Source organism: Stegastes partitus, unplaced genomic scaffold, assembly GCF_000690725.1.
Source record: "Stegastes partitus isolate 25-593 unplaced genomic scaffold, Stegastes_partitus-1.0.2 Scaffold145, whole genome shotgun sequence".
Lineage (NCBI taxonomy): Eukaryota > Metazoa > Chordata > Actinopteri > Pomacentridae > Stegastes > Stegastes partitus.
The window spans coordinates 303794-321014 of record NW_007577876.1 but is presented as its reverse complement, the minus strand read 5'-3'; the positions used below and the strand labels follow the sequence as shown (position 1 = coordinate 321014).

The window sequence follows — 17221 nt, the reverse complement described above, 5'->3', positions numbered from 1 at the left end:
GCAGAGCTCAGAAGACCAGAACTGACAGATCATTTTATAATCATGCTTAATGCAGCTCAGCTGACTGGAATCACACGAGTCCAGTTTGGTTTCAGGGATGATGAGTTTACTGACGAGTGAGTCTCTGGTCACAGATTTATTCTCTTCATGTCTGGGGCCTGTATTTCCAATAGTCTGTCTGAAGTATTTGTTTCTGATGGTTATTAATAGGAGATGTTTTACTTGTTAACTTAGAATTAATGAAAGTATTAAGAAGTGATGTAACAGGGAATCATCTGATGTTTGTGACTTCCAGCAGGCATGGACCGGCTCCGGTTGGATACTGTGGATATCAGCAGCATTTACGAGCTCACATTCAACATTTCTTATCCACCTTTTGGCTGATGTAGAACAAAGTTGCATAAATTCCCCTCCAACATTATTCAAAACAAAAAATATACGTGAACAGAAATTCAGATTTTATTCAAGGCAGTGTTTCATTTCTGGCAACATGGAAGAAAAAAAATCATCTTCTCCTTCTCCTGCATCCAGATTCTATGAAAATGAAATTATTGTTCATTTAAAAAAAAGTGAACTTCTGGACTCAAAATGGTTCCTGCTTCACTGTGAAGTCCAATCCCAGTGTCTGAGTGCTGGAGGCTACAAACATCAGCATCACACTGATGTAGGTTGCATATTGATTGGTTTCTAAACCAGCCTCAAAATAATGTTGTTCTTCATGAAACCAGATGTAAGTTTGGTGCAGACAAATCGATGCCTCTTCACCAGACTGATGTGAAAGCAGCTTCCTACCCGACTGCACAGCCGAACATCCAAACCGAGTCACAGCAAAGAAACCAGACCGACCAACAAATGCACTTCTGATCCTTTCAAACAGGTCGTTTTTATTTCATTAGGCATAAAGTTACAAACGTGTTTTAGTCACAAATGTGCAAAGAGAAAAAAAGAAATCACAGACTTTGTATTTACAGAGGACAGCTTCAAGTGTAAGAAAATACCGTGATCAATATGAAATCTGTTAGTTCCTACTGTTCCCATTAAAAATGGATTGTCAAATACATTCTGTAATATATCTCCGTTTTACAATCGCGTCACTAGTTTGTAAGCATCACATCATTCCTACTGAGCGCTTTCATTAGATTTTCTATTAAGAGCTTAAGTTTAATCATATTCTCGACTGGGGCTAGCACTGACTTTGTTTTTACTAAAATAGAAGCGAGAGTTTGTTCCAAATACATAAAAGCTAATGTTCATCTCTCTAATGTTTGTATTCAGAATCTATACGATCACTGAAATGTCTAAATATGTTGTAAAAGGTTTAACAAAATAAAACTTCTCCAGTGTCAGTCGTGTTGACATGTTTTAGTTCCTATGAGTTAGCGTTGATGGCTACACCAGTACAGAGACGGTGCCAGCGTCTCGGCTCCTTCCGTCGCTGCTGAGAGCGTCACTCTGAGAACTGAGCCTCCACTGGATCACCTTCATAGTTTTGGGTAAAAACCGACAGAAATTGCACATTAAAAAAACTTTCTCACGCGGCCACGTTCGTCAGCGTGAGCTTCATCGGTAACGTACGTCTGTGTCAGCTGTCACCAGAGCACGTCACACCGCTGTGCTGTACTGCTGGGTGCTGTGAAACTAATTTCACAGTAAATTGCATCGGTACCTCCGACCTGCCTCGGCCTCATTCTGCTCACACCCTCGTATTTGACCCCGTCTTCCACCAAACCCTTTTCTTCCCCTCGTCTTCCTTTCGTCTGTTAGGATAAAAGTATTTTCGCTGCGTAGAGCAGAATCCCACCCAGACCAGCGGTGGCAGCGATGGCGATGACCCTGACTAAGAGGAAGTCCATGGAGTCCTCCAGCTTTGTGTGGAGCCGCAGGACCTGCCGGTGGGTGTCCTCCCGGCCGCCCGAGTTCTCAATAACGTGATTGGCCAAGCCGCGCTTTTCATTGAGCGGCATTTGGGCCGCCACGCGCTGCTCGGCCTGCTCCTGGGTCAGGCCGTCCCTCTGCATCAGGCGCAACAACTGAGTGGCAGGGTCACTGAAAAGGAACAGACAATGGGAGGTTATTTTAGGGTGCAGCCAGTGTGCCTTGTTAAAATAAAAATCCAGAGGCAGTGAGTCACGCTAATAAGAGAGCTGCAGAGAGGTTCCCTAGAACTCACAGAACTGGGCTTAATGGCCAGTGTCTGTCAAAAACAAACCTGGAAAACATTGAATAATTTCAGAAAAGAAAAGTGCAAACAAACAGTGTGAAAGTAAAACTCTCAGGTGTTGGGGGGACGCTGGTCTTACCAGTAAACTACTACAGTGTGGTTGAGGAACTGAGTCAGGCGTCTGGTTTCAAAGAGCAGGGGCACGTCCAGCACCACGTAGCGGTACCCTGAGGAGACGGAAGAGGAAGGGAGCCGCTGTGACAGTGATTTAATTAGTGTCAACACATCTGCACTCCAACGCTGTAAAAACATCGCTAACACAGCTAAATAATCACTTCAAGAACATACAACAAGCGGCGCATGAGAAGGTGATTTCAGGACACTTGTGAGATCTCGAGCAGCGGACGAACCAATCCGCTGACAGTGAGTCATGTTGTTTGTGTTTTGATGGAGAACATTTTCAGATATCTCTTATATGTGGCTGGCAGAGACCAATCTGTAAAGCATTGCGAGAAACCGCCTCGAACCCGTTGCCTCCACCGCGACACAGCCTTGGCTCAATTTCAATAAATGATCCTCCTCTTCCTTGTTAAGCTAGCAGCGCCCCAAACCCGGTTCCTCCCTCACCTCTGAGAAAGTAGAACAGGATCTCTTTGAGCATTGCTTTGTGAATCTCTGGGTGAGTGATGGAGTTCAGCAGCTTCCTCTTTTCCTCGTTGGCAAAGATGATTTGGCCCAGCTTCTGCCTGTCGATCTCCCCGTTCTCCAGCAGAATCTCCGGGCCGAAGTGGTAGACGATGCGGGAATAGGCGAGCGTGTGCTGCTCCACGACTGGTACCGAGAAAAGACGGCAACATTTGGTATTTTTTATTGTTAGAGTAACCAAGGAATAGGCCAAATAAAAAACAACTGCACCAGCTTACGTGACAAAAAGGTGAAAGTTAAAGACATCTTCCTCACACCTGAGTGACTCATTACCTGACTGCAATTAAATCATTTCCCCAGTGCCTCAGATTTTCTCCCGCATGCAGCTGTGCACTCGTCACCTAGTCCTGTGACCTTTTTATCTTCCCCACATAAGCACAACATCATCCCGGCAGTCAGCAGAGACATCCTTCATGATTCACGCTCTCTCTCCGAGCGTTTGTCTTAATGAAGCGACTTTATCTGAGAGACTGTCGCCTGAAGAAGACTCCGACTGGATGACACTGTGGACCAGTATTCTGCATTGACTTTATAGTCGCTCTGTAAATACCATGAAGGGTCGGCCCACGTTGAAACGCAGCCAGTTACTGAATACTAATGGCACGGCAGTAGTTGTGATTAGCAGCCCACTGCATTACAACGAAAACGTGATGTGAGTAACACCAAACCTAAATTTCAGGTTTCAAAATATTCTGAAGTGAATTCTTGTGTTTCCTGCATTCACAGTGGATCTTATTGAATGACCCCACAGAGCTGAGACAAACCACAGGAGCACCACACGTCTTCTCCTGCTGCTGGTCTCTAATCAAAGCCACGAGGTGCACCTTCGTCTTGGAAAGTAAGCGGAGCTCTGTGGAGGAGCGCCATTTTCAATAAAATGGAATAAAATCTATCATTAAAAACACAAGAGTTTCATAGTTTTAAAATATTTTAAAGATGTAATCAAACTGTAGAAACTCACAAGGTAACGATCATTCAACTGCACATTTTTTTCAGGCTGATTATAGTTGTTTATTTGTTGTAATCTGATTACATACTACTAATTACATGTAATCCATCACTGCTGAACAGTTTGCAGAGGAGCAACATTCTCCTACCTTTCCTGGCCACAACATCAGCATCAATGATAGGGCAGCCGAGCTCCCGCAGCATTGAAGACACGGTGCTTTTTCCTGAGGCGATCCCTCCCGTCAGTCCCACCAGGTACATCCTAAAGCCAGCACACAGGAGGACACATCCAGCCAGTGTCAGTGACAGGAACTCTCTGATTGGCTCTGATTACAAGCTTCCACCGTCACCAGACTGAAGCGATGAAGTGGATCTGCTCTGAGTACAAACACATTCTAGGAGTAAATACTGACAGACTTCCTGGACTGACCGAGTGGCTGCGACAGTATTTGTGGACATCTGCTCCAGCCGAGCAGCTGTTAACAGCAGCTGGACCATCGACAGTGAACACGTCACTCCATCACGTAGATCAGGTACGAGGATCATTCTGACATCAAACTGACTGTGAGGAGACCAACAACACTACCGCTGGTTCACTACAGATCGGTAACGGAGATGAAATATGTCCGTTTCATGTGTGACAACATTGAAGAAGCACCGCCAGCGTTTTTCTGCTCCAGTTTTATTTTAGCTCAATTATGAATATTTGTAGTAATTTATTTTCTTCTTGCTTTTACACTCAGCACGTCATTTATCCTCATGTCATGTCATTTAGTTCTCTGAGCAACATCTGGAAAAAGAATTTACTTTAATAGTTTTATCTTATTTCATCTTATCTTGCAGTGATAATACTTTGGGTTTTGTTCAGTAACCTGGCATTTACTTCATCTGTTCTTCAACTTCCTCATAAACCTGAGCTGATTTCACAGAGAGCATTGTGTGGTTTGCTCCACATATGGAATAAAGTTCACTGAAGTTCATTCATTAGTCGACTCGTTTGCCCACCTGGCCGACGATTAATTAAGGAATCTGACTAAAACATGCACTCCAAGTTAGTAAAGTAATAATTATGTTCCTACCATCGTTAGTGATGAAATGAACAAAAACACAAAGTCACACAAAGAACAGAATTAGTTCAAGGACCAAAGCTGGGCTGGTTGGAAAATACAACCAAATACATCCATCATCTCTACACCTTAATCCTCACTAGGGGGGCGGAGCCTATCCCAGCTGACTCAGGGTGAAGGCAGGTTCACCTGGACAGGTAACCAGTCTATCACAGGGCTACACTTAGAGACAGACAACCAAGCACACTCACATTCACACCTACGGACAATTTACAATCACCAATTAACCTCAGCATGTTTCTGGACTGTGGGAGGAAGCCGGAGAACCCGGAGAGAACCCACGCTGCACGGGGAGAACATGGAGACTCCACGCAGGAAGATCCCGGGTGTCCTCACCGGGACGCCAACCGGCGACCTTCTAGCTGTGAGGTCACGGTGCTAACCACTGAGCAGCCCTCCAAATACAACCAATATACGCAAATAATAAGGAAATATTAAATATATAAATGTCTAAATAACAAGTGAAATAAATACCTACAAACTAGTCATAAAAATAGCATTTTATCCTCATATCAACGCACAATAGTTCCAATAAACACATACTGAGAATCCCTGCAGACATAAAATGACCAGATGTGGATCCAACACCAGTGGGGTTCACGTGACAGCAGCTAAACACAGATGAAGTCCAGTCAGAGACAGCAGGTTAAATAAAGACGTGTTCAGAGGTGACATGATGGATGAACGCAGCCACTGTAGAGCTGCTCTTACAGGTGTAAAGAGGAACAGTGGTAACCTCTGATCTGGAGGAGGACTGGTCATCATGTGTTCAACAGTTCTTGCTCTGTGGTTGACATGCTGACTGGCACAGGGTCTACCAACACGCCCCCTGCTGGGGAAGCTGCGCTCTGCACGCCCCAGCTGTCCCACTGATGAAGTGAAACTGGTTTGGAAGCTGAGCTGTGGAGTTATTCTGGACTACCAGCTGAACTCTCACTGTTTAGCCTCCTAACCCCTAAATCCCGTCAACACCGGCTCAGTAGCTGCTTGTCTGCAGAACTGGACTCGTTGTGTTCCCTGCTAACCACACAGACGCGTTGTGTGTTTGTTTCTTTACCTTGTTAGCTTCACAGACTCCGTTAAACCGACTGGACGAGCGGCGGAGGACCGGGCGGCGCAGGAGGCAGGTGCAGTAAACAACCAGGGATGCTAACAGGCTAACGTTAGCATAAGAGTTGATCAGGTCCAGACGGCCGCGGACGCGCAGTCACACGGCGGCGGCGCCATTTTCAGCGCGTTCACGTCAACACGGAGACGAGCGAACGGCTTTGACGGACTCGGACCGGTTCTATTTTATCACCGTCTGTAACTCTGACTGTACTCTACTGACTGCTAACCACCTAGCCTCTTAGCTTGACATGCGCCACCTCGAAAACCTCCCGACCTCTCCTTCACGTGCTGCCGTTGGTTCCGCCTGGTTCCCGTTCCTGGGTCGTAAACAAGCTCAGATCAGTCTCCTCAGAAACGTGTTTATTTTAAAACAAAGCAAATAAATGCATGAATGAAAACTATTTCTGTTTCACAAAATAAACAGATAAACAGTTGTTTGTTTCATGAGATAAAATGTGGAATTAAGATTTTTGCATGAATTAAATGACGACAACGTTCAGGCCTTATTGCTGTAAAACAAAGAAAACCTGCCCACTCAAATATTACTTTACAAAATACTTCAGTACAAATGAAAAATGAAATCAAATGATCCCATACATTAATAAAAACAGAGACTAGCATAACAGTAGAGTTGTAAACCTGTAATTACTCGTGCTTAGTAAATGTACAGAACCAGATCCAGCTGTTGTGTGAAGTCTGTTTATTACATGAAGCAACACAAATGAACCATCCGTTTACTACACGTCCACACAGATGCACATAAAAGGGAGTTTGTTTGAAGAACATCTCAGTTTGTTTATGTGTGGATGAGACGTGAAAACAGGAAAACGTGAAATATCCACGTTAGTGTGGACAAGGCCTAAGTCTGGCAGTCCAGTGTCCAGTGTAAGTACTAGTCTTCTACTTCCTGATCCGTCCTCTGTTTTGGACTCTCAGAAGAAGCAGGCAGACTGGAGGAGTTGTGGGAATGTTTGGACCTTTTTCCTCGGTGCACCGTCTCGCCGCCGTTCTCCCCTTCCTCCCGCTCCAGTCTGCCTCTCTTAACAAAATGGCTGATCCTGGACTCCAGGCTCTCGCAGCACGGACGCTCCAGCAGCGGCCGGTACTTTCTCTGCCTGCTGCCTTCGACTAACCAGCAGTGACCAGCGGACGCAGCTCCTGTGGATGGAAACCAGTGACGTGATTTAAATACAACCCAATATAACTTTGTTCCCAGGAGAGATGTTGATTTGGCGGGAAAAGCACCAGCGAGGCCAGTGTTTTCTCCACAGATGGCTCAGTTCTATGAAGTGTCCCAGTGAGCCTGAGCAACACAATAACCCTGGAACAAGCTCACCTAAAGGGAATACTGGCATTTCATGTTCATCAGTTCCACCTGTGCTTTCCCTGCTATGACAAGCCAACACGTCGGCAGTAAAAGAAGAAGACTGTGAGGTTTACTATGGCGGTTTAGGTCTAAGCTAAATGGGTTTCTAAAGGTTTGATGGTGCTATCACTGTCATAGGAACGTATTTCATGCATCTAAATGCATGTTTTATGTCTATTTTGGAAGCAGTGGAGTGATGCTAAAACATACCAGAGTGCAGTTCTGTCGTTATGTTCATGAAGGAAGCCCCTAAATTCAGACATAACGTCTGTGAACAGTGTGAACACCGGCTCCATTCTGCCACCTCATTGTTTATCGAGGCCACAGGTGTGTTCGTCTTAAAGGGATTTCTTCAGCATCAACCATCAACCAGTTCTACTCACATTTTGTAGGTAACAGTTTGTTAAAAGTCTGTGACTTTAGCTGCAATTCCCAATATTTACTGTTTGGTTCATGATGGAGCTGCTTCCAAACTGAGGTGACCTACGACTCACTGCAGTCACGCCGAATGCAGCGACGGCTTCTACAGACAGGTGACAAATTAAAGGTCCAGTGTGTCGGATTTATGGCAGAAAGATAAGACAGTATTCACAATAGTGTCTCATCAGCTGAAAATAAAAGCTTTTATGTTTTAGTGACATTAGAATGAGACCTTTATGTCTACAAACCACAGAACCTGCTGCGCTGCATCGCCACGCTTCTATAGTGGCTCACAACGTTCCCTCTTGTGTTTACAGCCAACGTCATGTCAGTGGGTGAGAACCGTATGGATGTACAGTGCATAGGAGGGCTGGACTTTAGCTTCAGCAATGTCAGTCATGTTCAGCCATGTTTGCAGAGACTCAGTTAGAAACAACAGAAAACATGTCTTTCTTGTTCTTTACATTTCTTACAAGGTGAGATGAAGTGAGGGAGGCTCAGTTCCTGCAATCTGCTCTAAATGCCAATAAATCCAACACACTGGGGCTTTAAAGGAGAAACCTGAAGCTCTGAGCCCTCCAGTGAGGTGATCTGGTGGCGCTGTGTTGCTATGGGGGCATTTTGCTGGCATGGTTTGGATCCAACTGTCCCAGTTAGAGGGAAAGATCCCTGCAAATCAATACAAAGTGCGTGGCCACCTTTATCCTGTGATGAAACATTTCAGATCCTAATCACAGGTTTTTCCATTAGTTTGTCACCTGCCTGTATGTTGACACGCCTTAATTCATCTCATCCAGCTTCTCACCTCTGGCTTCCAGTGCCTGGATCATCCCGTGCAGGACGTGGGCTTTGACTGCGCTCTGCGTCCAGTGCTGCTGCAGCGCAGACAGGACGTAAGTCACTTCCTCAGCCTCCTGCTTCCAGCTCAGACCATCGAAGTGGCAGTCGTACAGCACCAGAGGGAAGTCCACGGCCATGCTAGAGACCGACGACACGAGAAAGTCAGATTCACATTACGCAGCTGTGGTTCAATGGTTGCTATCATTTTTAATAGTGATGCACGATATTAATATTTCTGGCCGATACCGATATTAAGAGTTCTGATATCGCCGATAACCGATATCACCGATGACGATATTCGACTTTTGTTCACACCGAAAAATGAGAATCAGTAAGCACTATGACAACGTGAGAACTATTCAGAAGAAGCCCAGATTAGACCACATGGTCTTCTTTACTACAAAAGTAAAACATATTTAAACACATTTAACATTGAAGTCCAGGAACATCTAAGTACAAACATCTGTGAAATAGCAGCGACATCAGATGTAGAGACGAAGGCGCTGACGTTAGACGATCATCGGCTGAGTTTGTTCATCGGACTGATACCGATATATCGGGAAAGAACACTGATATCGGCCGATACCGACGTGGTTGCTGATATATCGTGCATCCCTAACTTTTAATTTAGTTAACACAGAAGACTTTTTATTTATAGCTGTAAAAAATGTTACATTTCTCATTATGGGCAAAAAAATAAATAAATGGGAATGTCTGCAGAGCTGTCATGCATTCTACCTGTACTGGGGCTTCCTGGGGTTCTTCTCAACATCTAGGAGCTGGTTAATGATCTCTGGGGCTTCCAGCTTCTGCCCTATCAGGAGAAGCACTGCCATCATGCAGCGTACCTGCAGCACAACACGACGAAACCGACTGTAAACGCCATTAATCCAAGTATTTAACTCTGAAAGAGACTACCTCCACAAAAAGGATTGAAAACATCTAAAAAACATCCCATTTTATATGAATATAAAGCTCTGAAATGAACATAGCTTGTGTGTGAGCCCAGAATAAATCTGTCTTCGTACCTGGTGGTAAAGAAAGGCTAATCCTTTAATCTCAAATATGAAGAGGTCATGTTGGTCTGTGCTGGAGCCGTGCTGAGGCTGCACAGGCGTCACCGTGGCTGACAAGATGGTCCTCTCAAACTGCAGGACTCCGTTGCCAACATCCATCTTGCACAGGTTGCGAAAGTCGTGAGTGCCCTCGTATCTGTTGGGTGTGAAGAGGTCCTCGAGTCAAAACTGTAACTTCAAGGGGCTGTAACATCGGTTTCTAGGATTTCACCCACCTTTTTGCAGCGTCTGCCATCAGTGCTACATCCAAGGATCCTCGGGGGAAGTAGTAGCGGTATGTGCGGGACTGACAGTCAAAGCGAGCACTGAAACCGTCTGCTGCCGGCGCCCAGTCCAAAACCCTGATGTCCAGCGGCAGGACTCTGTTCAGCATCTTCACATACGGGAGCTCAGAGGCTGCAGCTTTTGATTTGGTTGGAACGTCTACACTTTCAGGGAGCGTGATGCCCAGTCCTCCACAAAACTGTGTGGAGCGCAAGTCGATGGTTACGACCTGTGAAGAAAAGATCAGTTTAAAGTCAGAGCATTGCAAAAGCACTCTTCTGTGGCGTGCATTCTCTCTGCATCTGTGCATGTTGAGAAAAGCTGTTTGAAATTAAAGGACGTCCAACAAAATCATGGAACAGCCCCGCAGATTTCTCCTCTGGGCTACACTTTAAAGCAAATTCCTGCACCACATTTGTCACGTCCCTAATTAACGGACTGCGACTGATGAAGGTGAATTTCCATCTCAGTGAACTCACTTGAGAAAAAGCACTGACTCCTTTATCAGTGCGACCGCAGCGGTGGTAATTGGAGCTCTGCCGGTCCTGAATCAGCCGAGTCTTCAGCAGAGCTTCAAAGAGTCTGGCCTCCACAGTGTTGTCTGTGTTCTCCTGAACCGCAAACCCCTGGTAGGCCCAACCCAGATAAGCCAGCCGCAGAGCCACATGGCGCCGGGGGTGTCCGGAGAAGTCAAAGGGACGCTCTTTGCCTGCTTTCTTTCTGTCCTTCTTGCCACTGCTGGTGCTGCCATCAGATTTGCAGCGTGTGCTTTCATTAGGAGACGGGCTGGACATCGCTTCCAGTTCAGCTCCAGCTCCACTGCTGCCCTTCAGCTGGGACCTGAGCTTCTCCAGCTCTGCCTCCAGCTCCTTCATTCGCTGGATTAAAGCATCTGACATGTTTCTAAATGAAAAGCACAGAAGAAAGACCTTTTAAATATTTCTACTCATCCTAAATGTCAGCTAATGAATTAAACACACCTATTTATCTAAATGAGTATTTCTTCTTTGTTTACGTCATGTAGCAGCAGGTTAGGCGGTATAACTTCCACTTTAATGCATTCACCTGTACAGCTAGCTGGAGTTGGTCACCAGTTCACTGAGCGGCTACACGCTACATGTAGCCTGTTAGCTAGAAGTTAGATAAAATATATTTATTATGACTTTTAGGGGTCGTAAATAATATCACAAAGAACTCGTGTTTTTACCTTTCTTTTTCAGTTTTAATGTCGCCGATAAAACTCTGATTTTCAGTCAGTTTTCTGTCTTGCTGCCGCACACATGCTACGTTCAGCGCTGTTACGGGTTTGTTGCGAGTCGGACCGATTTCGTGACCGGACGCGTTTCCTGCAGAGGGTTTCTGGGAAATGTGGTTCGGCGACGGGTGAAGCAGCACGCATGCTCGGGAGGTTTGTGATGTTTTGGTTTTGTAAACTGTCCACTGTGTACATGAGAAAGGAAAATAATTACAAAACACAATAAGAAAAGGAAAACTACATCTGAACATGTTTTCTATTTTTTATTTATATATTTTTTTAATTGTGTAAATGCCTTCTGGGTAGTTTTACTGCTCCAGAGATAAGAAACTACTGTTTTGCTGAATTAAACTATCTAAAGGCCTCCTGTAGTATTTTTTTAACGTTACATTTCACCATGACATGTCCATATTGTGTTTAATAGGCTACAAGACACATCATGTATGAGATAAGCAGTGCAATGACAAACTCAAACACACAGATTCAGACTTCCAGGGTTTCATACAGAACAAACCTGAAGGACCAATCCTGTCAGCTTGCAGACTGGGACTTCCTCAATCATTCTTCTCCTCCAGAATCAGTTCAAACGTGTACGGCTGAGTTACTCCAGCGTTACAGCTGTGTAGTGTAGAGCAGTTCTGTCGTGTTTGAGCAGAGTTGCAGGTGAGCTGGTGTGCTTGAGCTGCAACAAGTGGAGTGGGGTGGAAGTAGACGGAGGCGAGGACTTTATAGAGCTGCACACTGAAGAAAGTAGAGTTCCATCTAAACCATTTAGAGGCTGGTTTTAATGGGGAAAACTGATAAATGTGTAGCTCTGATACACAGAGATGAGTTTTTAGGGGACGATCAATGGCTGGAAGGTGATTTTATTTATTATTATTGTAGGACACAGGCAAAAAAAACAAAGAAGAAGAAGAAGACCCTTTGACAGCAGGGGGAATGTGAGCAGAATGTCTTCAGTTAACTTGCACATAATGTCGCTGTAGTTTACGGTGACGTTGCCACTTTGGTTTACTGAGACCAGATTCAAAGCTTTCAGCAGCCTGATGCTCTGCAGCTCTCAGCCTCAACATCCAATCAGAGACCAGAGATGCCTACTGGGAACCAAGCTGTAGCCAACTTTTCCTGTTGAACAACAACCCCCACAAAATGCAAATGATCATCTACTAAATGATTTTGTGCTCAGCAAAACGTTTACACGCAGAGCTCCCTGCTAAAGGCAGACTGTTTGAAATGTCAATAACTTCAGTGGAAAAGCTTTTCAAAAGTTCTTGGAGTCGGTTGTTAAATGTGAACAGACTGAACCACACCACGGCGTCCCAGATATATCTCACATTTATTAGCCAGGTTCATAGTAGGAAGGAAATTTCACTGTCAGACTGTCATAGTGGGTGTTTGCGATGTCATTCTAATCAATAATAGACCAACAGTTTCTCTGAGCAGTTTTTTTGTGGCTGTTTTCAAACATATCAATAACCTGCTAATAAATAAAACAGAAGCGCAGATCAAATGGACCAAATGTGTCGGTGATGCAGGAGGACGACTGCGCTGCTGCTCTAGTTGAGGTTTTCATAGCTCTTCCCTTTTATGTCCAGACACAAACACACCCCGACCAACACGCCGAAAACCTGCGAGAGGCAAAAGGTTAGAAGTTACTGGCAGCAAATGAACTCAAAGACATTTTCTCTGTCAGAGAAAAAAAAATTAATTAATTCTGAAATTTCACCGCCTGGGGCGGTGAGGACGAGATAGGCTGTGTTATCATTCATCCTACTCGTACTTCTCAGATGTCTGCCGTTGCTCACATGAGCATTTTCAAATAGTAGAACATTACAGACCAGTATGTGTTGTTTTAGTTTTTCTGAAGATGCATTTATTTAATGTCTGTTATTGTACCCTGTTCAGAGGGACAGTTTGACCTGTTGCTAGAGCCAGCAGATGTAAATGAGCCATTCTGGGCGAACGCTGGCTCCTGTTTGGTTTTGCTGTTCATTAATAAGCGCTGTTCCTGTCAACGGAACCAGTTCTGATCAGAAAGACGGATGATACACACCAGATGGATCCACATGTTATTTTCTTTGACAGCATAGAACATCATTTTTGGTGCGACATTCTCATATGCAACGCACATATTTGACCTCATATTGCAAAGTTAGATACAGAAAATCATCTATTTACCTCTGTGACTCCAAGAGCGATGCAGACGGCGCCGACCCACAGGAAATTCTTCAGCAGGAACAGCTTGATGGCCCAGATACAACCCTGAGGAGGTGCACGCACTCACATGACACGTCTTCACAGAAATAACATGAAGCTGTCATTCAGCTAAAGTGACTTTTCTCAGCAGACCTTTGTGTGCACTTTTGCCTTGTCCTGTCCACACCCTTCAGTTTTCTCCACGCAGCAGGAATCCGGCACGGCCTCGTGGTTCTCCCAGCCCACACTTCTGGACCAGTCGGTGTAGCTGTCTGCACCGCAGCAGCTGAACTGGAACAAGGATTACAATGTGGTAGTGAAGCACTGAAGCTCAATTTATTGCTGGTTCTAACTGCTTTGGTAAATATTTTCCTTAAATTTGGACTAAAATGTACAAAATGAGCATCATGCTGTGTTCAGAAAGTCTTTAAACTAATGACTGAGACTGTACACTGATTGGGCAAATGTTTAAGGTGATAAATCAAAGAAGAAGTAGATTTATTTCCTCATAGACAACGACACAATCAGACTTATTTTTGCAACCAGAGGGGTCGCCCCCTGCTGGCTGCTAGAGAGAATGCAGGTTTATGGGAGTTGGGCGTTTGCTTCACTTTTCAGACCAGAAGCTGCGTCTCCCTGTTATTTAAAGAGCTGCACAGTCTGAGCAGGGAGGAGGTCAGGATGGATGAATGGCTTGACCTTATCTGTTCATTTTTCATTGTGAAATTTAACAAGGTAATTATTGTTTTTTTTTACCCAAATGATGTATTTTCAACAAACTTAAGCAAGATGTTTTCATCCCTAAAACAGAAACTTAGCCACAGCATTGTTGTATCATAAAAATGATTTCCTCTTCAGCAATTCAGGCTCCAGCCTCGCCTTTGGTAACATAAAGTGAAATGTAAAGTGAAAGGTACCACCGGTGCCAGTATTTAACACTGAGGCCTCATCGTGTAGAAGGGCTGAAGAAGCTGTAATGACTATTCCACAGTACTATGACTGTGAACTGTTCAGTATTTAAGCCTTCTGGCCCTTGGCTCCTTTAGTGGTTCATGCTGACTACCAGGCTCTACACATTCACTCCAATCTATCAACAAATACTTGCAAATATCAAACAGTGCGTTTTGCATGTCACCTTTTCCTGAATCCTGTTGATGGCGTGTCTCTTCTCCACGCTGTATTCATTGATCACTGCTCGAGCCTTCATGTTGATGGCACTGTTAGCCTGCAGAATGGCAGTCTGCAGAGAACAAAAAGGTTCAAATATTTCCACAATGACACCAGAACTTTGCTTTATTTAGAGCAGTTCCACTTCCATTATGCCTTGAGAGGCATTGTTGATGCCTGATGATAGGATTTAAGAGCCTCACCCTGCTTCGAAATACGTAAAAGACGGCTCCTGTGAGTATCTCCAAAATGATGATCACTATCAGGATGCAGATGAACTGATTGATGGAGAAACAGAGTGACAGGGGTTAGACATCAGTTCCATCTCCTTTAAATGCACCAAAGTGAAAATGAGTACATTTGGACGTATTCGTTGAGAAATCTTTGGTGATTGTCCAAAAAACAAACAAACACACAATTCAAAATATATATTCAAAATCCCACCAACATGTTCCTAATAAAATCTATGCAACGCTCATCCAGAGCTAATGATGCTACTTACACAAGCCACCATGGAGGAGTTATTCATGAAGGCACCGACGTGACCCAGCAGGGACACCACGGCGATGGCGACACCCACTGAAATGAGGACAATCGCAATTTTGGACACGCTGCTCCCTGCAAAGGCGCCCATCTGTGAGTACGTTGAGTACTGCAGGACTCCGATGGTGATGAGGGCGACCCCAGAAGCCTGAAGAACAAGTTCAGCAACTGGACGTTAATGCACTGGTTTATAAAGCAACACGAAACCCAGTGAACCCACTTCTGCCGCTGAGCTAATATTCCTGACATAAATCCATGTGAGAGGTTGGCCAAAAAACAAAAGCAGGCGGAAAAGTGATTTGGAGTTATGCACAACTATGTGAGTAATGCAGGAATACAGAGATAAATACTGACTTTAAGCCAACACAGCTGAAAGCAGCAGCAACAGGTCTGATCATTAAAATAAAAGCTTTTCAACAGTTTGTCAAGTTTTCTCTGAAGTGATATTCAAAGCAAAGCCAGGGATAGTTTTTAGGGTTTTGCCAATTCTTCTTCTTCTCTTTGGACGTGTCAGGAAGCACCCAGGACCCCTTGGTGGTTTATCTGACCACGACACTGATTGTCCTCCAGCTGGACGCCATTCTCGACCAGGGAAACCCACACAACTGCCTAATGTGACTGTGTTTGATACGTTTGGAAGGACAAATTAATTCTGTTGATGCTACAGATTACATCCACTCCCCTGCATTCAGTAACAGCGTCAGCCAAAAGGATTATTACAGAAGCAGCAGGCGTCCTGTGCTTCTTCAGAGCAGTTATTAGCTCGCTGCGTATTCTCATGAGAGCGATTTGTGTTTTCGTGCAACTGTTTTGCAGTCGTGTAATTAATCTCATGCACAAATCAATCATAGCAATCTGAAATAAATACAGTTTAGCTTGCAGCAGCGGTGTAGTTAAAAAAAAAAACCATGAATATGAAGAAGTTATTATCATCTTTGGTCTTCTTTTACTGCTGCTGACACTACTTATTCTACTCCTGCTAAAAATGTTAATGAGAGTAAATAGCACCTTCTGAAATCCAATTTTCTGTCGGTATTATATAAACGATTAGTGTCATCGATCCGAACTTCTCCAAACAATTTAATTCATAAATTGAATTGCTCACTTTACTTACCAAGAAGAGCGTGTTGAAGAAAATGAAGCAACATTTGATGCTGCAGAGACCGCACATTGTGAAGCAGAAAGTGTGTTTTTAAAGAGAATTTAAAAAGATAAACCAGAAAAGAGAGAAAACTGCAAACTTTCCTCGGTCCGAGTGTGAGCAGTGACAGACTGAGCAGCTGTGTGTAGCAGACAGTGGATCGTATGGCCTCAGGAAAATGAGCCTGATAACGTTTACACTGATGTCTCATGAAAACTTGAAGTGTCTCTTCAGAGCATTTGCATAGAAGCGTGATGCATCGCTGACTGCAAGAAGTACAGTAAAATATGATAATCTAAGCAGCGCCAGCTTCTATACATGGATGGATTACAGGGAAACAATGGTTGCTTGGGTCAAAGTAAACCAGCCTCCAATTCTACACAAGAGTGCTGCAGACATAAAACATCCACGAACCGCTCAGCTGTGTTTGTATATCTTGCAGGTATTTTGCATCATCTTGGGTCTCGTTCTAACTGTTCTGTGACTTCCTGGTTGCAGCTTCTTTGCGTGTCTTTTTGTGCTTGTTGTCTCTTTGTAGACGTTTTGCTCTTTATGTAATGTATTTAGCGGTCCACATCTGTCTGTGCTGTGGGGACATAATGTGAACATTGACCTAAAAGATGCATTTTATTTACAGCAGCAGCAGTTTGCATGATTAAAAAGTCGTGTTTTGCATCACAGGAGCAGCCGTGCTGCATGTCTTTAATGTCTGCATGTGTGTGATGACACAGAACAAGATCATGCACAATCAACAACACAAAAGTCCACTACAGTCTCTACAAGTCACTATTTCATCAGCAGATGCTTTTATCCACAGCGCCGTACGTCTGAGAGCAGAATCAACACAAGCGAGGATCTGGTCAGGAGAAAAGCTGACACCTCTACCACAACCATCCATCCAT

The 17221-nt window shown here is 44.3% G+C and overlaps 3 protein-coding genes across 4 annotated transcripts in view; all 3 read right to left on the bottom strand.

The window, feature by feature from the left end:
• Positions 1-853: 853 nt before the first annotated feature.
• On the bottom strand, positions 854-6644 carry dcakd (dephospho-CoA kinase domain containing). The gene is made up of 5 exons (XM_008279130.1): positions 5999-6644; positions 3964-4076; positions 2789-2992; positions 2301-2388; positions 854-2046 (listed from the first exon to the last, which is right to left on the bottom strand). Exons 2-5 carry the CDS (start codon positions 4073-4075, stop codon positions 1761-1763), a joined length of 690 nt encoding a protein of 229 aa, XP_008277352.1. The 5' UTR covers position 4076; positions 5999-6644; the 3' UTR covers positions 854-1760.
• A 90-nt stretch (positions 6645-6734) lies between these two features.
• On the bottom strand, positions 6735-11361 carry pus3 (pseudouridylate synthase 3). The gene is made up of 7 exons (XM_008279132.1): positions 11225-11361; positions 10497-10920; positions 9969-10246; positions 9706-9889; positions 9416-9525; positions 8643-8815; positions 6735-7209 (listed from the first exon to the last, which is right to left on the bottom strand). The coding sequence occupies exons 2-7, from the start codon at positions 10914-10916 to the stop codon at positions 6944-6946; spliced, it is 1431 nt and encodes a 476-aa protein (XP_008277354.1). The 5' UTR covers positions 10917-10920; positions 11225-11361; the 3' UTR covers positions 6735-6943.
• Positions 11362-12589: 1228 nt separating this feature from the next.
• The window catches only part of LOC103355359 (CD63 antigen-like), a 16901-nt gene continuing 12269 nt past the window's right edge, over positions 12590-17221 (bottom strand). Inside the window, exons 1-7 of one of the 2 annotated variants that reach the window (XM_008279122.1) lie at positions 16293-16472; positions 15138-15326; positions 14839-14913; positions 14604-14708; positions 13622-13759; positions 13451-13534; positions 12590-12900 (exon numbers count right to left, since the gene is read on the bottom strand). In XM_008279122.1, the coding sequence (XP_008277344.1) occupies positions 12829-12900; positions 13451-13534; positions 13622-13759; positions 14604-14708; positions 14839-14913; positions 15138-15326; positions 16293-16349 (720 nt within the window). In that variant the 5' untranslated portion in view covers positions 16350-16472 and the 3' untranslated portion in view covers positions 12590-12828. Of the gene's footprint in view, positions 12901-13450; positions 13535-13621; positions 13760-14603; positions 14709-14838; positions 14914-15137; positions 15327-16292; positions 16473-17221 lie in introns of those variants that run through there. The other variant, XM_008279123.1, reaches the window with a different exon arrangement.